General features: G+C 38.5%; 2 protein-coding genes and 1 long non-coding RNA gene across 5 annotated transcripts in view; 2 read left to right on the top strand and 1 right to left on the bottom strand.

Annotated features, from left to right (window-relative positions):
* LOC105481814 (serine/threonine/tyrosine interacting protein) overlaps positions 1-8688 on the top strand; it is a 55267-nt gene extending 46579 nt beyond the window's left edge. For both annotated transcript variants that reach the window (XM_011741563.2, XM_071100180.1), the window contains one exon: positions 1772-8688. In XM_011741563.2, the coding sequence (XP_011739865.1) occupies positions 1772-1845 (74 nt within the window). In that variant the 3' untranslated portion in view covers positions 1846-8688. The remainder of the gene's footprint in view (positions 1-1771) is intronic.
* Positions 5945-23260, bottom strand: LOC105481812 (glucosamine-phosphate N-acetyltransferase 1). 2 transcript variants are annotated; one of them, XM_011741561.3, is made up of 7 exons: positions 23040-23260; positions 19457-19500; positions 15256-15423; positions 14168-14230; positions 12534-12661; positions 11430-11491; positions 8813-9208 (listed from the first exon to the last, which is right to left on the bottom strand). In XM_011741561.3, the coding sequence occupies exons 3-7, from the start codon at positions 15407-15409 to the stop codon at positions 9061-9063; spliced, it is 555 nt and encodes a 184-aa protein (XP_011739863.1). In that variant the 5' UTR covers positions 15410-15423; positions 19457-19500; positions 23040-23260; the 3' UTR covers positions 8813-9060. The 2 variants fall into 2 exon arrangements, with proteins under 2 accessions (XP_011739862.1, XP_011739863.1); XM_011741560.3 differs by lacking the exon at positions 19457-19500 and having other exon boundaries at positions 5945-9208; positions 23040-23258.
* Positions 23261-23356: 96 nt separating this feature from the next.
* LOC112426669 (uncharacterized) overlaps positions 23357-27232 on the top strand; it is a 148165-nt gene continuing 144289 nt past the window's right edge. Inside the window, exon 1 of the long non-coding RNA XR_003018057.2 lies at positions 23357-23504. This is a non-coding gene — a long non-coding RNA (uncharacterized lncRNA). The remainder of the gene's footprint in view (positions 23505-27232) is intronic.

The following is a 27232-nucleotide window of genomic DNA, read 5'->3' as shown; positions in this document are numbered from 1 at the left end:
TGCACTCTACTGCACTGCCTCTAGTGAGTGATATGACTGTATATTCATCCCCAAGGCTCAACTTCCTAATTGACTTTTTTCTTTCCTTTGCCACATCTATCTAATAATTGCTTTCCGCATCCTATAGGGTCTGTTTTGTCAGTATTGTTAACATTCCTTTTTTTAATAGTGACCTTAATCTAGTTCAGGTCCAGATTTGCCTCCTCTCCAAACTTTTGTTATTTGGTCTGTTCTGTACATAGTGGCCAGACTTATTCCCATGAAAGATTTTTTTTTTTTTTTTTTTTTTTGAGACGGAGTCTCGCTGTGTCGCCCAGGCTGGAGTGCAGTGGCCGGATCTCAGCTCACTGCAAGCTCTGCCTCCCGGGTTTTTACGCCATTCTCCTGCCTCAACCTCCCGAGTAGCCGGGACTACAGGCACCCGCCACCTCGCCCGGCTAGTTTTTTGTATTTTTTAGTAGAGACGGGGTTTCACCGTGTTAGCCAGGATGGTCTCGAACTCCTGACCTCGTGATCCGCCCGTCTCGGCCTCCCAAAGTGCTGGGATTACAGGCTTGAGCCACCGCGCCCGGCCTAAAGATATTTCTAATAATGATATTTTTCCTTTGCCAAAGCCTCCTTTGGCTTCATTCCTACAAAAGTTTATAGAATGCCATAAGCCCTTCTGATTTTTCGGTTTCTTTCTCTCCTTGTTCCTCTTTATGTCTGCGTTTCAGAAAACAACTACTGATGGTTTCCTGTGTGTGTCTTTTCCCCACCTAAAGTGCATCACATTTAGTCTCCCTATTCTTGGTTCGTATGTCATCTCCTCAGGAAGACATGATGATTAATGCACTCTTCCTCCAAACCCTAGTCATTTAGAGTTCCCATAGAAGCACAGCACTTCATCTGAAACTTAATCACAGCATCTAGGTTTAGCCTAAGGGCTAGGATATTTTTTCTCATTCAATTGTGTTGATACTATATTTTTATCTTTATTAATTTTATAGTGAAACATTCTTCATATTAGAATGTGCCCTCTGAATTAACATTATTATTACCATGATGTAAGAGTCCTATAGGGCGTAAGTTTAAGGTCGTGCCATTGTTAGGCAAAAAACACAGCGGACCCTCTGCTGGTTTAACTGTTCCCTAAAGTTTTCCTCCATTGAGATTCTAATTTCTTGATTATGATTTTTGGAGATATAGAGATAGCTTTGATTCTAAGTGGGAGGTTTCTGTACTAGTAGATGCTGATGTGAAGAATAGATAAAAGAAAATCTCTTTATATGCTTCATACCTTCCTTTCTCCCAACCTAAACTTCATAGCTTCAGTGGAAAAATATTTTCAGCTGCTCTTCATAACAGCCTCTATGAAAGCAAAAAGATTATCTACAAAAAATTATACAAGATTAATTTCCTAAATTTTATGCCCTAAGTCACATGTTTATGGTGCCTAAAAAACAACTTGATAACAAAACATTTGTGTATTATCTCTTTAAAAGGTCTGTTTCCACACTAGTTCAAAAATTATTATTTATTTTATATGTAATACCTAAGACATACTTAATAATTGAGAAGGAAAATATATCCTGTCATGAAGATTAAAAAGTTACAATATTTAGGTAATGTAGATAACAAAGGAATTTACTAAATTTTGCTATAAGTTCAGTTGTGGAATTTTCATAGTGTATACATGATCACTTAATGAATAACAAAAATTTTACTTGCTGTAACGTTTTAACATGAATTTATTTTAGTGCCCTTTTAATCTTCATGCAATAACTTTTAGGCAGTTTGAAGAGAACACATGAAGAAGAGGATGATTTTGGAAACATGCAAGTGGCAACTGCACAGAATGGCTGACTGAAGAGCAACATTATAGAGTGTGAATTTCTATTTGGGAAGGAGAAAATACAAGAGACAATTATAATGTAAAATGGTAAAAACATAAGTAGTTTTTTTTTTTTCAATTACATGTTGCTTCCAGACATACTTCTCTGCAACTTGTTGAGCAACATTTTAAGATGTTGGACTTCTGCAATAGATGGCACTGATGGTTTTACTCCTTTAAAAAAAAAAAAACATACACACACACACTTTACAAGTTTTATTATAAACCAAGAATTTTGGACTTGCAAAGAGGTATTATTGCAATAATGCACTTTTCATACTTGAAATTTATTTGTATGATATAAAGTTATTACTTTAAACAAAATGCAAGTATGGGGGGATTGTTTATAAAGTTTGGGTAATTTATAACAAAAGAATTTGCTAAGGTTTGCTAAAAATTCATTTTTCTGTTCTATATATTACATTTTTAACATAATTTTACAGTTCAGTTTTATGATGGAGCCTCTTACAGAAACATTAACAAAATGCAGGAACCTGCCACATTTCTTTTTTAGTATAACTTAATAGCTTAATTACCATTTTATTTTTTATACTTCTTGTTCCATTATTAATCTTTAAATCATGACCCTAATCAGCTGTCCTTACTTTAACGTGATCTAATTATTGCTTCCTTTCTTATTACTTTCCTAATTTGTTTATTCTATATTAAAGAAAACTACAGTTTCAATGATAAAAGGAAAATGTTTTGATTTATAGTACCAAGTGCTTAAAAACAAGGATAGTGTCAGATTTTCAAGTGACTTTCCTTTTTGCATTTTTTGGCGGTAAAAGCCAAATGTTGTATTTGTTCTTTTCAGAGTTGTCCAGCCCTTCTTTCCTTTGTCCAAAATGATTCTAAATAGAATCTAATAAACCAATGTAGCACCATTTTTTTCTAAATGAAGCCCCAAAAAAGAAAAGTGCCTTGCATCGTTTTTAAAAAACTTAAATCCTCATGACCTCTAAATTAGTACGTAGAACACTGAAAAGTTCTTAACATTTTTGTGTAATTTCCTTTCTTTTTAAACCATAAATTAGTTTAAACTGAAAGTATGAGACTGGAAGAAACATTAGTAAATCATTTGGAATATAGAATGTTTACTCTTCCCTTTTATGTTGTCTTAATGATTCTGTGAGATTGTTCCGGCTCAGACAGAAGCTTTTCTTTGGGGAAGGTGATTTGTGGGAGACTCTATTGTATTTTAAATTAGCATTTTAATCCATTCTTGACATTCAGTTAGTCCATATCTGCCCCATAATTTGCTTTAGTAAAGTCACTTTATGGATTTTTGGCTATGTTTTAGTTTGTGTGTATAAAAGTTCTAAGAAAACACTTTTGCTATTTTAAGTATGTAAGGGAAGAGAGGAGTGTTTTTAACTTTTTATAGTGGATGACTTTAGGGTAGTACAAACAAAACTCCTTTGTATCTAACTTTTCTCAATCCTCTCTTGAGGTGCTTTACTAATGGGAATGATTTCTCTATGTTCCCTTGGTACCAAGAGGTACTATGCAAAGTAACCTATTACACCAAGTTACTTGCTTTGCTTTCCTCTCTATGATGTGATAATACAGTAAAAGCTTTCTTATCCAGCATAGTGGGAGAGTAGAGATTAATTAAAATTGTTAATTAAGAGTTAATTCCTATTGACCCAGGTGATATTCCTCTTCTGATTTCCCTCCCCTTCCCTTCTCTTATCTTACAACTGTGAAAACAGCATATTGTTAATCTCGTTGTCATCCAGTATTCTGCTTTGTGATTAGGTCCTTTGGTGTGCAGTGGTCTAGTGGAGTCAAGATTTGCATTGGGTTTTCTAAAATTCCAGTTGATAAAAGTTCCAGATAACATAGCTTTCCTGTATATAGATCACTACTGGGCAGGTCAGCAAAGATCTCTTACAATGTAATAACAATCTGTGATATTTCATTTAGCAGAAACTCTGCTTAAAAGAATCTTCATAATAATAAGTTTAGGTTTTAAAAACTTGTTTCATAAATATACATATATCCAATCTAGTAACCTGGCCAAAAGAACAGATTTTGTTATTGATAATTTGTAGCTGGTAATTTTCCACTTTTTCTATCCACTGTAATTTTTATGTTGTCACTAAAGTGCCTGCCCAGTACTGTATATTAGTCTCTCACAAACACTGGGAAAAGGGACTCTTATCATCTTGAGTACTCTAGAGATATATATATATATATATATATATATATATATATATATATATATAATTTTTTTTTTTTTCTTGAGACGGAATCTCTCATGTCACCCAGGCTGGATTGCAGTGGCGCAATCTTGGCTCACTGCAACCTCCACCTCCCAGGTTCAAGTGATTCTCCTGCCTCAGCCTCCCGAGTAGCTGGGATTACAGTCGCATGCCACCATGCCTGGCTAATTTTTGTAGTTTTAGTAGAGATGGGGTTTCACCATTTTGGCCAGGCTGGTCTCAAATTCCTGACCTCAAGTGATCCACCCACCTTGGGCTCCCAAAGTGCTGGGATCATAAGCTTGAGCCACTGCGCCCGGCTGAGTACAATATTAATGTAGACAAACCATGAAGTTTATTTTTTCATATAAGAACATTACAAGTTTGTTTTTTCTTACATCTGTCCACCTAATGTTCAAGTATTTCTGGTAGCTCTTCCTATTCTTTATTCTATTTGATTCCATTTCTGTGATTCCTTTATTACCATTGATGTTTTGTGATAGTTAACTATGATAAATTTAATCATGATTTATTTTCTAGAGTATTTAAAGTGGGAGTGATCACCCAATTCCAACATTAAAAGTGTAATCTGGGCCCATAATTTAGAGTGAAATTGTTATCAAAACATAGGGAAACTGTATTACTATTCATTTTGAAAATATGAAACTTGAGTATTGAAAGTATTCAAACCTGGAATGGCAGTATTCTAATTTCAGTTAATTGGTTCATGTTAATTTCTTACCTATTAGATGTTTAAACAGCAGTGTCCTTTGTTTACTTATATCTACTCTATGGTGGAAATGTTAAACCATGATAGCTTTTGCTACCAGCTCAACCACTTTTAGAACAGTTGTGGGGAGATTTTATGCTTCATCTGAGTTTAGAAGTAATGTCAGAAAATGTTAAGCATGTCCGTATTAAGAAAATATAAGGTTTCTAATTGTCTTATTAATATGGTAATTCAAGTGAATTAGAAATATTTAACTGCAATCTTGAATTATAAAGTTGAGATATATGTATCTCTCTCAAGATCTCAACTTGATGTAAAGTAAATGAGCAGTTACCTGGCGGATTTTTTTTTTTAATAACTGATTTAATCCATAATCTCATAACAAACATAGCTTCACCTCAGTATTTTCTTTCTTTCTTCGTTCAACAGTGCTCCAATAAGGGAATGCTAGAAAATAGGTGAGAAGTACTGAAAGACCTTTTTTTTTTTTAAATTATTGATTAGAAAAGGTCTCTAGGGTCTTCGAATGCTGGAATTTTTTTTTTTTTTTTTTGTCTTTCCCATCTGTGGCAGCTAAAACAAAAATCACTCAAAATATTCAGGTTTACATGTTAGCTCTCTCTCATAGGGAGTTGCCATACCTCACAGTTCAAAGTGTATTCTATAGATCAGTAACATTATACTGACATGTAATTGCAGTTTACTATGCAGCAAAAATGATTCAAGAAGAAAAATAACCTACAGTGTCTATATACCTTTGTATACACAATTGCTTAAGTTACTCTGCTTTTAACATTTGTACTTGGATAAAATGCTTATGTCTGTATAGGAATGTCACAGTACAAGATGCTGCTAGCCCAGGCACAAAGTATTAAAATTATTTTGTGAAGATTGGTGGTTGTATTAAAACTGCTGTGCCATTATACCTCCAAAATATTGAAAAGTTCATTCATACTGCTGCTTATGCCTCAAAACTTCTTTACTTAGATTGTTATCTACTGGGTAAAAGTAACCCAAATTTACTCCGAGTTAAGAGTGGATGAACATTGAATGTTGAGAAGCACTTAAGAGTATGCTCTAAAACACTGTGGTTACACACACACAAAAAATTATGGTCTGTACTCCAGGCAAGCCTCAAATTCCACCTCAAGTTTATTTTTAAGGATTAGTTGAGCAAGTTTGGAGTTGGAAGTGAGAGAATCATGTTTAAAGGAAAGGGTAGGTCATCCATAGAACAGCTTTAAGTCATTACGAAAAGAAAAATACTTCTTGCTTTTATAGTACCATCTTCCTCCATTAGGCCTACCTGCATACTGTGCTTCATCAAATCTAAGATCACCTCACAACTACACCATTATTTTAGGCACCACTAAAAGGCAATGTATGGCTAACAAAACTATGACAAACCATTGATAATATATCCAGATTTCAGATATGTTACAGTACATCTTAGTTGATGAAACAAAAATATACAAAACATGAGACACAGTAAAAATGACAACTACCACTTCATTATACCTTTTCACAAGCAAATAGTGCTCAAAAATGTGAACAGCCAGACACGGTAGCCCACACATGTAATCCCAGATACTCTGGAGACTGAGGCAGAGGATCACTTGAGCCCAGGAGTTTGAGATCAGCTTGGGAAATATAGTGAGACCCCACAGAAAAAATTAAAGCCAGGTGTTACGGCACACACCTGTAGTTCCAGCTACTGGGGAAGTTGATGCAGGAGGGATGGCTTGAACCCAGGAACTGGAGGATGCAGTGAGTTGTGATCACACCTCTGGACTCCAGCCTGGGTGATGGAGTGGGACACTGGCTCTTTAAAAAATGTGGGCCAGGTGCAGTGGCTCAGACCTGTCATCCTAGCACTTTGGGAGGCTGAGGCGGGAGGATCATTTGAGCCTAGGAGTTAGAGACCAGCCTGGGTAACAGAGAGAGACTCCATCTCTAAAAAAAAAAATTTTTTAATTAGCTGGGTGTGGTGGCATGCACCTGTAGTCCCAGCTACATGGGAGGCTGAGGTGGAAGGATCACTTGAGCCCAGGAGATTGAGGCGGCAGTGTATGGTGATTGTGCCCCTGCACTCCAGCCTGGGCAACAGAGCGAGACCTTGTCTCAAAAAAAAGAAAAAAAAAGAGGCTATGGTGGGTATACTGCCTGTGGGGTAGTCCTGCTCCACAAGGAGCAGTTAAAAAAAAAAAAAAAAAAAGTTTAAGAATGTTTTATGTAGCATTTTTTCATATTTACATTTACTCACCATATGGCTTCAAAAATCATAAACATACTCAACTAAAACTACAGATCACCATTGTCCTCAATGACACAATTTTTGTATGGTGTACCTTACCTGTAATTGTATTTCCTATGGGAAGATTTAAGAGGTATCTTAGGAACACTATTTAAAGGGATTTACTGAAGTGCCAACCTTGTGAATGATTTTACCTCAAATTGTTCAGTGGTAAGAAAGCTAGTAAAGCATTTAGTTTTACCTTTAACTAGGCTAATTTTTTGCTTTGTTTTGAGACAGAGTCTCGCTCTGTCGCCAGGCTGGAGTGCAGTGGCGTGATCTCGGCTCACAGCAACCTTCGCCTCCTGGGTTCAAGAGATTCTCTCACCTCAGCCTCCTGGGTAGCTGGGATTACAGGCGCGTGCCACCACGCCCGGCTAATTTTTCTTTTTTTAGTAGAGACAGGGTTTCACCATGTTGGTCAGGCTGGTCTCAAACTCCTGACCTTGTGATCCGCCCACCTCAGCCTCCCAAAGTGCTGGAATTACAGGCGTGAGCCACTGTGCCGGCCTAGGCTAATTTTTAACATGGGTTTTAATTACCAGAATTTACCTGATAAAACAAACTACCCTTTGCTAAGGTTGTAGGACTTCTGAAAAGACAAATAACTTTGTTGCGTTTCACAAAGGACAGATCAGTTCGTCTGTATAGGCCATAAGCAGGTAAGTAGTGCACTCTTGGTGAAGGATTTCTGTTGTTTTGGAAAGCCAACTATAGCTGGCTGCATGGAGGGAAATCCAAAATCCAGATGACGTGGCGTGAGTCAGTGGGGTGAGAAACACTGGTATTTTCTTTCCAAGTTCGTTTTACAAAGAGCACATAAAACTAAACTTTTATGAATTATGACGTAATCTAATAGTTCAATAGCAGACTCAAGAAAAGCACAGATGTGATTCTAACAGAAGACTACTCATATGAACAGGTTTAATGTAACATGGAATGCAAAAGATTAGAACCATTAAAGTATTTAATTCTTCAACTTTAAAAAATTTAAATAAATAAAACAGGATAATGACCAGAATAGTGCCATTATAATCACATTAAAAAGTAAAGCTTCCATCAACATTTTATGAATTTGGCAAATCTAGTACAATACATTTTTTAAGTATTGTGTTTCACTCAATTTTGTGATACTCCATTTTTGAAAAAACTTAGGAGAGGCTTCAGATACCCACGAAAAAAAAAATCAGGGTAGAAACACATATGCTGAGGTTTACTAATTCACTGTTTAAAAAGGACCTTAGATGTCCCACTATAATTGCTCTTAGGCGTTTTTAACAAATGAGTAGTTATAATTCACAGAAAAGACAAGTGGTACTTTTCAATCTACATAGACTGTACTATATAAACTTTTAGTAAAATATATAAATTGTTTTAATCTTGTCAAATAATTTTCATTTCTTCTACTTCTTTAAAAGGCTGACCAGGTTGTTTGCCTGTATTGAGATCAATGAATGTTGGACTATATACTATGTTATAATAACTAACTTATCCACCCTGACTTAATATGTGGGAAACAATACACCCCTAAGTGTATTGAGATGTTTCTTTGAAACAAAAATATTTAATTTTATGCATGTGATAAGAAACAGCCTTATTCAATGAATACTTTTTTAACTGAGCAACACAGATAGCAGACATATAACTCCTTATTACCCATACTCAAGAAATGAGGCCAAACTTTTAGAAAAATACAATGCAAGAAAAGATTCAAGTTAAAAATATATTCCTTTGGTTAAAAATCATCCCCTTTATAATATTCATCTGTAATCTAAATTCACAGCATGTCCCACCAGCCCAAAGTAATCTTCTAAATGTCATTATACTTGTAGTATTACAATGTTTTTTCAGTCCAGTATTTATGGAGGTCACTCGGCTGCAGCAACAAAATGTTTCAACTCTAGAAAGAGTGTACCATTGTAGCATTAGCCCCTTTGACAATTTTCTTAAAAGATTTTTACTTTAGAAACCTCCGACACATGTAGTTTTCTTCAGATACAGTATATCCAAACTTTTTATAGAAACCAACATTTTGTGGTAGACATTCAAGGGTAATCTTGTAACAGTTCAGTTTCTTGCTTAGCAAAGTAAGGGTTGATAATAACCTGAAATTTAAAAAGGGGGGATGGTGAGGAGATAGCATTTATTAATAAAAATTGATTCTAGTAACAATATGAATTAATGTTATAAAACTTAAGTTTCCTTAGAAACAGGTTTAGATTATGGCTTTTCCCATTGCATTCATGTAAGTAGATAAGCATTTAAATCACCAAAACATTTTTACTTAGAGTCAAATATACTTTTATCTAGTAATCTCCAGCTCACTAATAAATAGGACAAATACTAAACTCACCCTAAGCCCTCTTTAAAAATGAAATTTAAGGCCAGGTGCAGTGACTCATACCTGTAATCCTAGCACTCTGGGAAGCCGAGGCAGGCGATCACTAGAGCCCAGAGGTTTGACACCAGCCTGGGCAACATGGCAAAACCCCATCTCTACAAAAAATATAAAAATTAGTAGGCATGATGGCACATGCCTAAAGTCCCAGCTACTCCAGAGGCTGAGGGGGGAAGACCACCTGAGCCCAGAGATGTCAAGGCTGTGGTAAGTAGTGATTGCGCCACTGCACTCCAGCCTGGGCAACACAGTGAGTCTTTGTCTCAAAAAAGAAAAAGAAAAAGAAAAAAAAAAAAACGAATTGTAAGATGTATGTTAACACTAAAAGCCTTTTTAAAAAAATGACCAAAATTTTTTTGTAAAAGTTCTTTGTTTAAATCTATTTAAACAACTTGGGAGCAGTCAACATTCCCACATAAAATGAGTACATAATAGCTTTGCTCTTTAATCATTTTTAAAGCTGCTTTAATATTTGTGAAGGTGTGTATCAGATTAACTCAAGATTGGTCTAATTAATATGAAGTGGAAACAAAGCAAGTCTACATCTATACAAAGTTTCTTAATGAATCCAAACCCATTATTAAAGTGTGGATCTAAGTGCTTTAGAGGATAAAAACTATAAAAGATATATAAACTTGAAGGGTTTGCCCATGTTTGAACAGACTAAAAAATCTTATTTTTTAAAAAAAACAAAAGATCTTGATTGAAGTATGACTGGCTGGTTGCAGTGGCTCATGCTTGTAATCCCAGCACTTTAGGAGGCCAAGGATCACTTGAATCCAGAAGTTGGAGACTAGCCTAGGCAACATAGCAAAACCCTGTCTCTACAAAAAATTAGCTGGATGCAGTGGTGTGCACCTGTAGTCCCAGCTACTTGGGAGGCTGAGATGAGAGGCTCACTTGTGCCCCAAGAATTCAAGGCTGCAGTGAGCTGTGATCATACCACTGCACTCCAGCCTGGGCAACAGAAAGAGACCCCATCTATTAAAAAAAAAAAAAAAAAGTATAAAATTAAATGGACTAGAACACAAGAAATTGGTCTGTTTTGTTCACTGAAGTATTCTAAATACCTAGAATAGCATCTGATACATAAACAGGTATTTAATATTTGTTAATTCCTTAAAACTCAGAAGAGTTAATGTTAAAAAGCAAGTTCTTGGGCCAGGCACAGTGGCTCCCATCTGTAATCCCAGCACTTTGGGAGGCCAAGGCAGGAGGACTGTTTGAGATCAGCCTGAGCAATATGATGAGGCCCCACCTCTACAAATTTTTAAAAATTAGCCAGGTGTGGCATATACCTGTAGTCCCAGCTAATTGGGGGACTGACGAGGATTGCTTGAACCCAGGAGGCTGAGGATGCAGTGAGCTGAGATTGAGCCACTGCACCTCAGCCTGGGTGACAGGGCCGTCAAAAACAGACCCTGTCTCAAAAACTAAAAATTATAAGATGCAAGTTCATATAAAAGGGCAATAAATCAATACCACTTATTTATATTTATTTTAAATGATTTAGATAAACATATAGGGGATTATACAGTGAAGGCTGTTTCAGTATTTCTACAACTTATGAGAAGGAGAGATCATAGAATATTCTGTAATAGTTGAACACTTCCTTTGTTTTTAAATATGACAGAGAAGCTGAGGCAAATCCGATTAGCCCAAAAGTTTATCTCCTACTAGTATGAGAGTATTACTTTGAAAAGTTAATAATTTAAAGATGTTACTGTCTATAAAGAAGTATGCTTCCAATTTTCAAACTTTAAGGCAAAATATGTATAATAATACTTTATTTCTTCATGAAATTCAGTCTAAACTATTGGAGTGAGTTCAAAATTAATGAAGCCAAAAAGAACTTCAAGCAAGTATCTTGGTAAGAAACTAAATTGGAACAAAATTTATCCAGGGTTACCTTGTTTCTGCCTACTTACAATTTGCCAAGCTGCTTTCCTCTGCATTCATCACTAACAACAACATCTTCTACTCTTCCTCTCTGAAAATATTTACAATGTTTAAAGGAGTAAGCATTTACTTTTGTTTTTAGCTAAAACGAGTAAGAATTTACTGATAATAAGAAGTATATTTTGTAAACTTGAACTTCACAGAAACCAAATGCAAAAAATATTATACAGTGAAGGCTGTTTCAGTATGTATTTCTACAACTTATGAGAAAGAGATCATAGAATATTCTGTAATAGTTGAACATTTCCTTTGTTTTTAAATATGACAGAGAAGCTGGGGCAAATCTGATTAGCCCAAAAGTTTGTTTCCTACTAGTATGAGAGTACTACTATTAAAAGTTAATAATTTAAAGATGTTTTTACTTATTAGAGGAAATAGTATGAGTCAACTTGTGACCTAAACTTGTTTTGGCTGTGTCCCCAACCTTCCCACCCCGTTGTCTTTACACAAATATTAGGATGTTGATCAACACCACCAAAATGTAACCTTTTCATGAATATATCCATCATTCTACTCCTTGCTTGCTAGAAAGTTTAGATATCCAAATAAAATTAATGTCTAGCACAGAAACCCCACCGAAATTCTCAAGTGTCACAGAACACATCCCAAGTGTTCCCTACCTTATTCTCACTGAATTACTTAAGGTTTTCTCTCTTTTTTTTATTTACTGTTTTACGTGAGTTATTCAGGGATGAAAGGGCACTACATGCATTAGATGTATCATAATTCGAACAATAATATTCTGAACCCTTTATCATGTGGAAACAAATCTGTGCTCATGTAGTATATTCTAAGTATTGTTTTTTTAAGAGTAACATTAGGGATTTTGTGCATTACTGCTAAATTGTTTGGTTTCTCTATGGCTATACCAAATTGATCCACCTTACAGAACAATTTTAGCGTACAATTCATACTGTTAATACATTTTCTTTCTTAAAGCTCTCAGAACACACTGGGAAAAGGGATTTCTAAGAAGCACTAAAAACCAGTGAGAAAATAGATTTGTCTAATGGAAACTCAAAGTCAGTTGTGCTAGAAAATACCTGTCCATTTTACTTATAAGCAGCACATACCTTAGCACAGGAATGGATGAATTTATGTTCTATAATCAGAGTTGCTGTAGCAACAATCTGTCCTAGAGTCACATCTTCTACAACTGTAACATAATAATCCCCAGATTTCTTCATATGCTCAAAAGATTCTGTGGAAATTGGACAACAAAGTGTTACACAGTAGACATTCAATTTTATGGGGAGCCAGAAAAATACTAGGATTAGCTGACTTAATTACTAAATGTTTAAAGCTGTTTTACCATAGTAATTTACCTTCCATTTCTAAAGAAAATATTACCAAGTAGTTGAAATATCAGCAATTAGTATCAATTGGAATATAACCTACACATTCAAAATATCTGCTAGCAAAATAAAGACTAATATAGCTATTTTAGATGAACAAAACTTAAAATACAAGTAAATGGCTGATATTGCCACTTCCATGACTAATGAAAACTTCAGTTTCTTCATTTACTTTAAATAGATCTCTTTAACTTTTATACTCAATAGATATTCAAATATAACAAACCTGTGCACATTTTAACAAGAGCATGTTTACATGGCTCAATTCTAGAATTTTTAGTCTTGGTTTCAAAATATTTTTACAAAATAGATTTTAATTTTCCCGTTGTGATGGAAAGTGTTTTGTGATTACATGACTTGCTCGTTTGCTTTGAGAGCACCTTGCAAGGAGGTAAAACATATGTTTCCAACTAACGTTTCCAAGGCACATAGCAAATAGGTGCAAAGATATTTCCCCTCAAATGGACTGTCAGTACTATTGCTGAAATAACACGGTTTCTCATCTAATTGATGTGCACACAAAGAAAAATTCAGGAATAAAAACTGAGGCTAATAGTCTCTCATATTGTTAATTTCTATGGTCTCATTCCAGACAGAGATCTAAAATGGGAAAAAGAAATAAATTCAATGAATGAAAATAAAAATGAGAATCAGAATGATGGTCCTCATTCTCAGGAGGGTCAAACAGAGTTCAATACAAAATTACCTATTATAAGGAAATGAAGAATTGTAATTCCTCAGCTATTAAATATTACTAAATATTTAGTAATGATAATACTTCATTTCCTTTATAACAGGAAAAGCAGTGGTAGAGCACTGGACAGAATTAAGGTTTTATTCCTCACTGTAGCAATAACTACCTGTGATCTTGGGCAAGTCTTTGGATCTCTCTAAATTCCCATTTTCTCATATGTCTAAAAGAAGGGGGACAGGGGGTGGGTGGACTAACTCGTTAAGATACCTGCTAACCTTAAACTTCAATACAAATAAACCCCAAAATAAATTTAAAGCGTATGGTCTTAACTTTGATTCGGTAATGAAATTTATGTAAATATAACCACAGTAAGGGAAATACTACAATAAAAAATGAAAAACCTCTAGAGTTAACACCTAGGTCCTATGGTACAGTAATTATCTAATAAAGTAGTCAGATAGTTTGCAAAACAAAGTTACTGGTACATTTGGATTCTAGAACAACTCAGCCACATTAATTTAATTAAGAAAACAGCTAATTTGTTCTTTGAATAATTTCCAGCTATTTGAACAAAAACAGAAGTGGGCATTAAACAGCTCTAAACAAAAATGAAATGATGTTTCCCTTTATTTCAGGAAAAAGAGATTATAGTACTTACTCATAAATTGTTCAGGGCTGACAACTCCAGTCTCTGTTAGCTGACCCAATACCTTAAAAAAACCTAGTTTTGAAAAACAGATTTCAAATTACGAGACGAGCAAAAGGAAGACAGTATGAAAGTAAGCAATATATTAAGCAGGTGGGCTTATGGGCAATTATTTTTTCAGAACTTTCTATAATCTTTTAATTATTAGAATATAAAGTGAACCCTATTCTTCTGTAATTACTACATATAACAAAAATAATAACAGGTTTTACCAGTGCTTCTGCCTGCATATTTTAAATAGTGCTGACCTTAATATCCAGTGTTTATAGACCCAGAACATACATTCTTCAATGTATTATATTTTACATTAAGTTCAATGTAAAGGGTGCCAAATTTTCCCAAATATGTGATTTGGTTTTACTTAAAGGTACAATATGGCCAAGTACAATATGGCCAAATATAATATTTGCAAATTAAAGTGTAAGTAACACTGTTGAGATTACATACTCTTTAAAATTGTAATTTCTAGTGAATTTCATTAGTGTTACCTGAAATTAATGTGAAACTGCACCTGGAATTCTGAAAATCTTAACTTTTCTACACTCAATAATTAATTAGGCCAAAATTAGGCCTTTCAGGCTGTCTAGCAAAGAGATAATTGTGAAAAGTACAAAGTTGACTTTTAATTACCAAAGTTTAAGGAAGTTAACTTGGAGAATTTACATGTTAAAAAAAGAAATAAACGTACAAAAACCCTTTCAACGTATCCAAGGAAAATTATTTCCACCTTCATTCCCCAACCAGCTTAAGATTCCTCCTTATGTGTCATTATACATGATAATTTAATTTTTGTTCATGAGAAATCTTTTTGGCTTAATTAGGAAGGAGTGATGTCATATTTAACTCATTTCAAATATTCCACAGTAATATTTGGTCTTAGCTATGACATACACTCATTGGTATTGTCCATCACTTTAAAAACTAAGTATTATACAAAAAAAGTCCAAAAGTCAAATATTTTTTAAAAATTATCTGCATCATAATGTTTATAGAGAAAAATGGAAAGCTAACTCTATTTTATACAGGCTTGTGTACATTACCTCTATTTAAGTCAGCGGTACAGAGAGGCCTCAAAACCAAGCCTTCTCCAGGATGTGTTGGGGAAATGGCTGGAGAAAATGTAGCTGTATTCTGACTCCAGTCCACTTCTTTGAGTAGACTTGGGTCAAACATAGGAGTTTCATCAGGTTTCATCTTTCTAGTAAGGTCTAAAATAAAAATGTAAATATTAAGTCATTTTATTTAATAAAAGGAAAATTATGATTGTTGAGAAAGTTAATATAAATTAATGCAATTAGAAGCATTCTTTAGCAGATACGCGAGATATTTTACTGCAGCCTATCCTGAATCTAACATTAAACTCCACAACTACAGATAAATAGAAAAATCATGCTTACTATCAGATAAAAAATGGCTAAGTGACTAAATTAGTAAGTTTTAAACTACAAAATCCCATTTATTATCAGGCCTTCTTTTTTTTCTTTTTTGACAGAGTCTTACTCTGTTGCCCAGGCTGGAGTGCAGTGGCGCGATCCCGGCTTACCGCAACCTCCGCCTTCTCCGTTCAAGTGATTCTCCTCCTTCAGCCTCCAGAGTATCTGGGATTATAGGCATGTGACACCACACCTGGCTAATTTTTTGTATTTTTAGTAGAGACGGGATTTTGCCATGTTAGCCAGGCTGGTCTGGAACTTCGGACCTCAGGTGATCTGCCCACCTCGGCCTCCCAAAGTGTTGGGATTACAGGCATGAGCCACCGCCCCCCGCTATTATCAGGTCTTTTAAAACATGTTTTTCCTCTGGGTTTGTGCTACTAATGAATAGCTGACTTTTCATGGGCTCTTAAATTTTTTTTTTTTTTTTTTTTGAGATGGAGTCTCGCTCTGTCACCCAGGCTGGGGTGCGGTGGCCGGATCTCTGCTCACTGCAAGCTCCGCCTCCCGGGTTTACGCCATTCTCCTGCCTCAGCCTCCCGAGTATCTGGGACTACAGGCGCCCGCCACCTCGCCCGGCTAGTTTTTTGTATTTTTTAGTAGAGACGGGGTTTCACCGTGTTAGCCAGGATGGTCTCGATCTCCTGACCTCGTGATCCGCCCGCCTCGGCCTCCCAAAGTGCTGGGATTACAGGCTTGAGCCACCTCTTAAATTTTTTACATTATGTTCTTGGATTTTATTATTGAGCCAAGAAGTCATCTGCTTCAACAGGAAATTGCAAGGGGAAAAAATTTTTTTTAAAAAAGAAGTAATCTCTCAGTCTTACTTGCCAAAAAAGAAAACTTTCAGCAATGCACGGTGGCTCATGCCTATAATCCCAGCACTTTGGGAGGCCGAGGTGGACGGATCACCAGAGGTCGGGAGTTCGAGACCAGTCTGACCAACATGGGGAAACCCTGCCTCTACTAAAAATACAAAAATCAGATGGGTGTGGTGGCGCATACCTGTAAACCTAGCTACTCAGGAGGCTGAGGCAGGAGAATCGCTTGAACCTGGGAGGCAGAGGTTGCGGTGAGCTGAGATATTGCCTTTGCACTCCAACCTGGGCAATAAGTGAAATTCCCTCTCAAAGAAAAAGAAAACTTATTGGGCATGTAGTTTGTTTTTTTTTGTTTTTGTTTTTTTTTTTTTAAGACAGAGTTTCACTCTCCCAAAGTGCTGGAATTACAAGCATGAGCCACCGTGCATGGCTGAAAGTTTTCTTTATTGGCAAGTAAGACTCTAAGAGATTACTTTTTTTTTTTTTTTTAATTTTTTTTCTCCTTGCAATTTCCTGTTGAAACAGATGACTTCTTGGCTCAATAATAAAATCCAAGAACATAATATAAAAAATTTAAGAGCTACCATGTGAGCCACCATGCCTGGCCACATGTAGCTTTTCGTTTTGTTTTGTTTTAAATGAACTATGAATAGAAGATAATTGATGAACAGGCTCAAATTAATTTTTTTTGGCCTTCTCAGAAATACTTTACCTTGGCTATGATAGATATACACTGAAGGATTTTGTTTTCACAGCCGATTTTCTAAAAATCTGTAGTGTGGGCCAGGCATGGTGGCTCACACCTGTAACCGCAGCACTTTGGGAGGCGGGACAGGAAGATCACCAGAGGTCGAGACCAGCCTGACCAACATGGCAAAACCCTATCTTTACTAAAAATAAAAAATTAGCCAAGTGTGGTGGCAGCCACCTGTAATCCCAGCTACTTGGGATGCTGAGGCAGGAGAATCGCTTGAACCCGGGAGGTGGAGGTTGCAGTGAGCCCAGATCACATCATTGCATTCCAGCCTGCGCAACAAGAGTGAAACTCCATCTCAAAAAAATTAAATTAAAATTAAAATGTATAGTGTAAGTTTCTCAGTTGCATCTAAGCACCTTAAAAATAGCCGGTGTGAGGCCAGGCGCAGTGGCTTAAGCCTGTAATCCCAGCACTTTGGGAGGCCGAGACGGGCGGATCACGAGGTCAGGAGATCGAGACCATCCTGGCTAACACGGTGAAACCCCATCTCTACCAAAAAAAATACAAAAAATTAGCCGGGCGCGGTGGCGGGCGCCTGTAGTCCCAGCTACTCGGGAGGCTGAGGCAGGAGAATGGCATAAACCCGGGAGGCGGAGCTTGCAGTGAGCTGAGATCCAGCCACTGCACTCCAGCCTGGGCGACAGAGCGAGACTCTGTCTCAAAAAAAAAAAAAAAAAAAAATAGCCGGTGTTTTTCATGCTATTGAAAAGTGATTGGCCGGGCGCCGTGGCTCAAGCCTGTAATCCCAGCACTTTGGGAGGCCGAGACGGGCGGATCACAAGGTCAGGAGATCGAGACCATCCTGGCTAACACGGTGAAACCCCGTCTCTACTAAAAAATACAAAAACCTAGCCGGGCGAGGTGGCGGGCGTCTGTAGTCCCAGCTACTCGGGAGGCTGAGGCAGGAGAATGGCGTGAACCCGGGAGGCGGAGCTTGCCGTGAGCTGAGATCCGGCCACTGCACTCCAGTCTGGGCGACAAAGCGAGACTCTGTCTCAACAAAAAAAAAAAAAAAAAAAAAAGAAAAGTGATAATGATATTTCCCCCTCTTTTTTGAACATTTAGAAATGAGCAGGTTCTCACTCATTGTAGTGTTTTAAAAATGAGACTAAATAGCAGAGAAGTAATGATAGGAAGGAGGAAAAACAAATCATATAAAGCATAAAACTGGGGCCAGGGGGCTTCTGTGCAGCACAGAATTGCTGAAAGAAACAGATGCTTCCCAACAATTAAAAGTTGAGTATTCCTTATCCAAAATGCTTGGAACCAGAAATGTTTCAGATTTTGGATTTTTTTTTTTTTTTTCAGATTTGGGGATATTTGCATATATATAATGAGATATCTTGGGGATGGGACCCAAGTCAAAACAAAATTCATCTGTGTTTCATATACACCTTATACGGATAGCACAAATATTTTGCACAATATTTTAAATAATTTTGTGCATGGAAAACTTTTTGTACATGAAATCAGATGTGGAATTTTCCACTTGTGGCATCATGTTGGCCCTCAATAAAGTTTCAAATTTTGGAGTGTTGGATTTTTGGATTAGAGATCCAAAAAAAGCAGTCCCCAACTTATTTCTATATCCAGTTAAAGAAACCATATTTTAATGAGAAAACAATTTGCCCAATAACCTAACTCCCAATTGTTCCTTATGCATAAGTCACAGTATGCTTTAGGGCTAATATTCTTCACTTTTCCTTAAACTAATAAGTTTCTGCCTGTGTAATCCTATGTAACTATATAAGCAGTGCTACAATACAGTAGTTAAGGGAAGGTAGTGCGATGTGATGTAACAACAGAAGTTAACACTTGCTCAGCACTTCCTATGTGCCAGACTATTGAAAGAGCTTTACTAATTCATTTATTTCAACCATCCTACAGGTTAGGTGGGGTTATTATCTACAGTTTAACAGATGAGAAAATGTTAAGTAACTTGCCCAAGGTCACAAAATTAGTGAAGCCAGGATTTAAACCTAGGCATAGAAAGAGCATGAGCTTTGGATTCAGACCTGGTGTTCAAATGTCAACTGTGTGATACGTACTAAGGTAATTAAGCTCTTAGAATGTAGTTTCCTCATTTGTAAAATGGAGATGAAATTACTGGGAGAATTAAATGCATGACTGTATGCAATCAAGCACTTAGCAATACCTGGAATACAGCAAGTAATAAGATACATGCTAGTTAGCAATAAATTTAAAATTCAAGTTTATACATTTTTTTCACCTTTATTTTAATTCATGAATCAGGCACTGTGCTGGTTACAGGGACTGCAAAAAGAATGACAGGCTGTTATGTTTATGTTATACTGAAAGTTAGCATTCTTGGATAGAAAAGAATAATGCAGTTTATAATGTAGACTGCTGAGAGGTCCCCCCGGCCACACACACACACACACACGTACAAGGATTCAAATTATGCTGTACACACTATACCTGGTTCTAACAATATTAAGGAAAATACAGAAATTGTGATGATCAAGCAGTCATTTCAAATTTAACAAGTTTAATATCCATTCAAAATAGGTTTTTTGTTTTGCTTTATTCTGTTTTGAGACAGGGTTTCACTCTGTTCCCCAGGATAGAGTGCAGTGGTGCAATCATAGCTCACTGCAGCCTCGAACTCCTGGGCTCAAGTGATCCTCCTACCTCAGCTTCCCACAGTAGCTGGGACTACAGGCTTATACCACGCCTGGCTAATTTTTGTATTTTTAGTAGAGCTGGGGCTTTGCCATGTTGGAAAGGCTGGTCTTGAACTCCTGACCTCAAGTGATCCTCCAGCCTCAGCCTCCCAAAGTTCTGGAATTACAAGCATGAACCAGCATGCTCAGCCAAAACAAGTTTTTAATAGATGAATTTGAATCCATGTGTTTTAGTGTTTTGTCTAAATTGGATCCTCGAGGTTTGTGTGTGTACTCTCATCTGAAAGGTAGGTAGCAACATTGTTTTTCAGGTATGTAGATAACAGGCTAAGTATTTATTAATAAAGTGAAATGTGTACAGTATTAAAAATGTAAATTCCTCAAGGCAGCACACTATTTAAACATTTTGGTCACACTATTAAACATAGTTGTAAATACAAAGTTCAAAGAAAACTCAAAAGAGAATTTAAATCAACCTTAACCACATTTAACTAGATTCCTTTTTCCTATAAAGTCTGTGTTTACAATAAAAATGTGGTCTAGAAAACATGAAAAATAGGGTTAATAAGTTTCATGAGAGGGAAGAAGTGTACAGGAAAACAACTAGGATTAGGAAGCCCTTAACTAATGAGTTTTAACCAGGAAATACTAATATGTTCTTGTACTTCAGAGACAGTCTTATTCCACGAATGATCATAAAAATAAATAATATTGGCTAACACTTAATGAAAACTTTCTATATGTTAACTCTTAAAAATACAATGAACAATGTGTCATTATCCCAATTTTACAGATAAGGAAGCAGGCACAGTAACTTGCTCAAGGTTACAGTGCCAATAAGGAACAGAGTGAGGATTCAAAATGAGGCAACAGGGCCAGCTTCAGAAGCCCCTGACCTGTGCCGTTCCAGAGGGCACACTGCACTTAAATACCCTGCTGCCACTGTTTTGAAATTCTTAATTTTTTAACAAAGAACTCTGCATTTTAATTTGGATTACTACAGATTACGCAGCCAGTCCTGCTAGGTAGTATGACTTCAGACTCTGCTCTTAACCATTACACTGAAGATGCACTACAGTAGATATATTCCCTACCTTATTATTGTACAAGGGTTAAAAATTAAGTCATAAGCAGCACTTAGAACTTACATTTGGAAAATGGGAATCAGACTAGTCAAAATACATTAAACAAAGCATTCCAGATTGAAATAAGAATCTATGAACCAGGCAATCAGAAATTAAGATCAAAAATGTTTTTATGGGCTCTTCTACAAAACAGAGCCATACTGAAGGCCCACTTTAGCTCACTCTCTCCTCAAACGGTAAAATTCTGCTGGTGCCCAACTAATGTACTGGGCAAGGTGAAGCAAGATACGACTTGAAACCCAGTTCCAAAGGGTTTTAGAACATAATTAAATAAGTAACTTTATATAAATAATCTTTTAGCCTCTTCAAGTGCCCAGATACTGCAAAACTAGGAAATTTCTGCAAATTGCAGTTGCATGAAGCGAAATCTCGTATCATTAGGATCTTTAAAGTTTTTAGATTAACTTTAAAAAGTATAGTAAACACTAACCCTCCTTAAGGATTCCTCAGAACCTTTTCTGATTAACAGCTAAATTAGCGGGCGTTTAGAAGACCCGTTTAAGCCTAACCCTAGCCCAATAATGCCTAGTGAATGAATAACGAATAAAACTTACTTGTAGGTCACATTTCAGAAAATCCAGAAGGACAAAAAAAAAAAAAAAAAATTCCCAAACTGCCACAATACCGCGGAAAACATACACCAAATTCATTTTTACTAGTCATCAAGTCAATTGAATATTTTTTCACTCAATTGAATATTTTTAAACAAAATTTCAACTATTTGGCTTCTGAGCCTCGGTATCAGATTGGAATACGAATTGGGGGGAGAGGCTGCTGCTAGAAGCAACTGAGAGCAACAAGTAATAGACACCGGAGATAAAGATTTTAAAAGTCGATCTACAAATTTTAAAAACATAATCTAAGGCCAAATCTAAACCACCCTATGTATTTCTCAAGAGCTCCCGGGGCACCTTCTAAGTACAGGTGAATGGGGGAGGGGCGGACTTCGGATTCCTCTATATTCATTTTATAACAATTTCGATAACAAGAATCCATTCTGAATCTCTTTCGTTAATGATTTTTAACACACCTGGCCATGTTTATTAAATTGTGTAACTGCATGAATTTTCAAAAGTATTTTCTGATAGTTTATTTGACCTTTACAATCTAGGTGTTATTCCCAGTCTACAGATGAGGAAGCTGGAGCACCTGGAACTCCCAAGACTTGCCCCTTAGGTAACACAGCATATAAGTGACCTGGGGCTAGAATCCTCTTGTTTTCGCATCTTGACCTCGATTACCATCCTCAGCAGACCCCAATCTTCACATCATCCTACCATACAGCTAGCGCTCGCTCCCCTATTTGGCAAATCCTGCCTAAATTAATTTCTTAAGATCCATTCTAGGATTCGTTCATGAGGGATTATCCTAACAAAACGAATCGTATAATCGTCCGTTCAATTTTGTATGAAAATTTTAAATTAGTTTGGCTTACATAAACATCAGTTCCTACAACAGAAATCACAGTACACCACTCGGTGTTTCTAGAAGTAGGAGCCTAGGAAAAAGAGACAAAGGATGTCCCTCTGTACCGTGGGGAAAGCGCCGACCTAGTCGGTGCGGAGGTGGTCTTCGGAGCAGCTGCCTCAGGGGCTCCCGACCACCGTGGGATGCGCCCGGGAATAGGAGAAGAGAAGGGGCCTGGGAAGTTCGTGCCCATTCAAAACCCATGGCTGCAGAGAAAGCGACCAACTGTCTCATTTCCCACGCCAAAGTCTGGGAAGCGAAGTTCCGACCCCAGTCCCAGTGCCAGTCCTGCCAGGCCAAGACCCTCGTATGGCCGGACCGCTGGCCATCATCCTTAACCTTTGCTCCAGACGCGCGTGCGTTCAACTTCCTGGGACCCGCGCTCCACACCATGTGCACCCAGCTGGCGAGGATTAACGCCCGGCTCCTCCACAACACCCCCGGGGGCCTCGCCGGGGCACCAGTCACACCTGTTAGATAAACCTGAAGGCAGGCCCGCCCCAGCCCCCAGGACACACGGTCCAGCTCTCGAGCCCCGGCCCCGGTCTCTCCTCACCCGTAGAGGCCCCGCGATCGGCGCTCCTTGCCAGGCGCGTCGGACTCTCCCGCACCAGGGTGCACAGCACCGGATCCGGATCCGGCTTCAGCGCCAGCCCCACCTCCTCCTCCACCGCCCGCGCCACAGTCGGGAACCGCGGCCCAGACGTGGCAGCGCCAACGCCTCCACCCCGCCTCTACCCCCTCACGCAGGGCCGCGCGCAGGCGGGCGGAGGCGGAGACGGAGGCGCCGGCCGAGGCGCCACCGGCCCAGGCCCAGCGAGCGAGGGGCGGGGCCCGGAGAGCGGGGGCGGACCAGGAGGACGAGGGGCGGGGCCTGAGGTTCGCGTCGGCGCCCGGGGCGGTGGCCGCCGGACCAAAGCTGGGCTCTCCGGGCTCCTCCTCCTCCCTCCACAAGGCCTTTACCACCGCGTCATTGTCTCGGTTTATCTGCGTACGTCTGCCTAGCAGTCAGCCCAGCAGCGTAAGTGGTGACCAGTGTGGGCCTCTTTGATCCTGAGACTCGACCACTGGCCCTCTCCATTTGTCCCTTGTTGCCCTCCCTTCATGATTCAATCCATTAATTAGGACTTTTCCTACCAACTGGCAGCTCAGAGCCCCGCATCCCCAGGCCTCTGAGTCACAGTTCCTGCCTTCGTGAAACTAGGAGTTGGGGCCACTGCATTCTACTCCTTTGGGACTTGTTTCATTTCTCAGTCCCTCAAACGCTTTATTGGATGAACATGGAGTTCATGTTCATCCAATAAAAACTGCAACAGTTTTGCCGCCCAGGAGACATTTGGCAATGTATGAATCATTTTCAGCCTCTCATGTGGGAGAGAGGTGCCATTGGAATCTCCAGATGGTGGAGGGCACAGGTGAGTAGAGGCCGGGAATACTGCCAAACGCCTTACAATGCGCAGGACAGCGCCGCACAACAAAGAATTACCTGGCCTGAAATGTCTGGAGTGCTGAGGTTTAGAAACCTTTCGTTAGAAGAAAAGTGACTTCCTTCAGAGCCCCATTTCTGAAGTGTCTTACCTAAGTAGCACTTTGTCCCTATTTTAACAGATAAGGAAACAGAGGTTCAGAGATGTTACATAATTTACTAGTCTCGTAGCTAGTAGCTCCCCTTCCTTGCCTTGTACCATAATTTTCGATTTATTGAAATCGCAAAGTATTTTATTCTTAAGCAATAGTATTCAAGAACCCCATAGATCGTATACCAGAAATTACATTTTTTGCTCATTTATGAGATTTAAATTTCAGTTAACTCCTTTACTGATTTATGCTTTCTCAGAACTTCAAACATCAGTGAGCTGATGGCATCCACGTCTCTGTTTTTATCTCTGTTTTTACACCCATACATACAAAAGAATATATAGGGCATGAACAGGATGTGGTGGTGTGCATCCATAGTCTCAGCTACTCCAAAGGCTGAGGCAGGAGGATCACTTGAGCCCACGAGGTTGAATGCAGCCTGGACAATAGAGCAAGACCCTGTCTCTAAAAAAAAAAGAAAAGAAAAAGAATACGCAAGGCATAAATAAAAATAAATACTCATGGCTGGGCGTGGTGGCTTACACCTGTAATTCCAACATTTTGGGAGGCCTAGGCAAGTGGATCTTGAGCTTGAGTCCAGGAGTTTCAGACCAGCCTGTGCAACATGGCAAAAACCTGTCTCTACAAAAAAATACTGAAAATTAGGCAGGCATGGTGGCAAGTGCCTGTAGTCCCATCTACTCAGGAGGCTGAGGTAGGAGGATAACCTGAGCTTGGGAGGTAGAGGCTGCTGTGAGCCATGATTGCATCACTGCACTCCAGTCTGGGCCACAGAGCAAGACCCTGTCTCAAAACAAACAAAAATTTTAAAAAATACTTATGTACACACCACTAATCTTAAGCACATGGCCCTCCCCGTTTTTCTTATCAGATTTCTGGTCAGATGTTTTCAGTGATTTTCTCCTGTACAACAAACTGCTGTACATTTTATAAATTAGCAAAAAGTGAAATGTAAGCAATTACATAAAATCACAGAACACAAGACTTGTAAGAGGTACCCCCAGAGATCTCATACATTCCAGATATCCTCCTCCTTACCCACATTGGGCCATAAGAACCCAATTTCTCATTAATAGACAAGGTCGATCACTCTGGCCAGTAAAGTTAACCCCTTTCTTTGCCTGTAGGTAGGTTCACTTGGCAATGAGGAGCCCAAGATAACCAGGAGACAGTTTCAACTTCTGGTTTAATGGAACCATTGGAATGTCCTTTGGTGATTTTTATTTATTTTTCTAGATTCTTAGAAGAAATGCTGCATTCACCAATATTCCTTTTTTTTTTTTTCTTTTTTTTTTGAGAGGGAGTCTTACTTTGTAGCCCAGGCTGGAGTGCAGTGGCATGATCTCAGCTCACTGCAACCTCCACCTCCTGGGCTCCGATTAAGCAATTCTCCTGCCTCAGCCTCTTGAGTAGCTGGGATTACAGGTACACGCCACCACACCCAACTAATTTTTGTATTTTCAGTAGAGATGGGGTTTCACCATGTTGGCCAGGCTGGTCTTGAACTCCTGACCTTGTGATCCGCCCACCTCGGCCTCCCAAAGTGTTGAGATTACAGGTGTGAGCCACCACGTCCAACCAACAACAATATCCTCATCGGCACAGATAAGGCTATTATATGGAAAAACATGGATGTCAGTGATTCAGTTGAGAAATGATTCAGGAATGTTGGCCTGAACGAGAAGTTTAAGAATACCTTGGCCAGGCACAGTGGCTGACGCCTGTAATCCCAGCACTTTGGGAGGCTGAGGCAGGCAGATCACAAGGTCAGGAGTTCAAGACCAGCCTGGCTAACATAGTGAAACCCTGTCTCAGAAAAATACAAAAATTAACCAGTGTGGTGGCACACACCTGTAGTCCCAGCTACTCAGGAGGCTGAGACAGGAGAATCACTTGAACCCGGGAGACAGAGATTGCAGTGAGCCGAGCTTGTGCCCATTGATCTCCAGCCTGGGTGACAGAGCGAGACTCCATCCCCCTCAAAAAAAGAATACCTTAACCAATTTATTTCATTTATATTTTCCTCTTAATGTTTGCACAGGAATTAGATATAACAATCCATGTCTAATTAAATATAAAAGAGTTGTTTCACTAGGTATTACAAGTTCCAAGTGATAAGATATTATAGTTTTAAATTAGCCACATTGTTTCTTAGTGGTATATAAATTAATGGTGTGTCATACAATGGATGTGTCTAAGACTGGATGAAATATGGTACAGGCCGGGCACGGTGGCTCATGCCTGTAATTCCAGCATTTTGGGAGGCTGAGGTGGGCAGATCACGAGGTCAAGAGATCGAGACCATCCTGGCCAACATGGTGAAACCCCATCTCTAATAAAAATACAAAAATTAGCTGGGCGTAGTGGTGCACGCCTGTAGTCCCAGCTACTCAGGAGGCTGAGGCAGGAGAATCACTGGAATTCAGGAGGTGGAGGTTTCAGTGAGCCAAGATCGCGCCACTGCACTCCAGCCTGGCAACAGAGCGAGACTCCATCTCAAAAAAAAAAAAAAAAAGGTAATATGGTACATACTTAATATGGTCTTAAAGTTATAATTCTCTGTTATTGTTTCAATGTCCCCTCCAAAACTCACATTTAGATTTAATTGCCATGGTACAGTATTAAGAGGGGGAGGCCCTTAAGGGGTGATTAGGTCATGAGTGCTCTTCCCTCACATAATATGGATTAATGCTGTTACCATGGGAGTAGGTTCCTGATAAAAAAGGATGAGTTCAGCTCCTCCCTCTCTTGCTTTCTCTTACACCACTCCTTCCATGTGATGCCTTCAGCCATGGGATGACCCTCAACAGACACTAGTACCATGCTCTTGCACTTCCCAGCCTCCAGAACTGTGAGCCAAATACACTTCTTTTTATTATGAATTACCCAGTCTTGGGTATTCTATTACAGTAGCAGAAAACAGGCTAAGACATTCTCTAAACATGTTTATAAATTATTTCATTTGATCCTCATATGAATCCTGTGACATAAAGTGGGCACTACTATTTCCATAATGCAAGTGAAACTCAAGCAATTTTCCTTTTCTTTTTGAAACAAGGTCTTACTCTGTTGCCCAGGCTGGAGTATGGCTGCACAATCTCAGCTCACTGCAACCTCTGCCTTCTGGGCTCAAGCAATCCTCCCACTTCA

Source organism: Macaca nemestrina, chromosome 7 (assembly GCF_043159975.1).
Source record: "Macaca nemestrina isolate mMacNem1 chromosome 7, mMacNem.hap1, whole genome shotgun sequence".
NCBI lineage: Eukaryota > Metazoa > Chordata > Mammalia > Primates > Cercopithecidae > Macaca > Macaca nemestrina.
This window is presented reverse-complemented; position numbering and strand designations above follow the sequence as displayed.

What these genes read in the sequence shown, in the direction of transcription:
- LOC105481812 (XM_011741561.3), bottom strand. Translation starts at nt 15,409, where the DNA reads ATGAAACCTGATGAAACTCCTATGTTTGACCCAAGTCTACTCAAAGAA. An exon ending in TACCGCTGACTTAAATAGAG is followed by an intron (nt 14,231 to 15,255) that starts GTAATGTACACA and finishes TTTCAAAACTAG; the next exon opens with GTTTTTTTAAGGTATTGGGT. An exon ending in TCATCCATTCCTGTGCTAAG is followed by an intron (nt 11,492 to 12,533) that starts GTATGTGCTGCT and finishes AAATATTTTCAG; the next exon opens with AGAGGAAGAGTAGAAGATGT.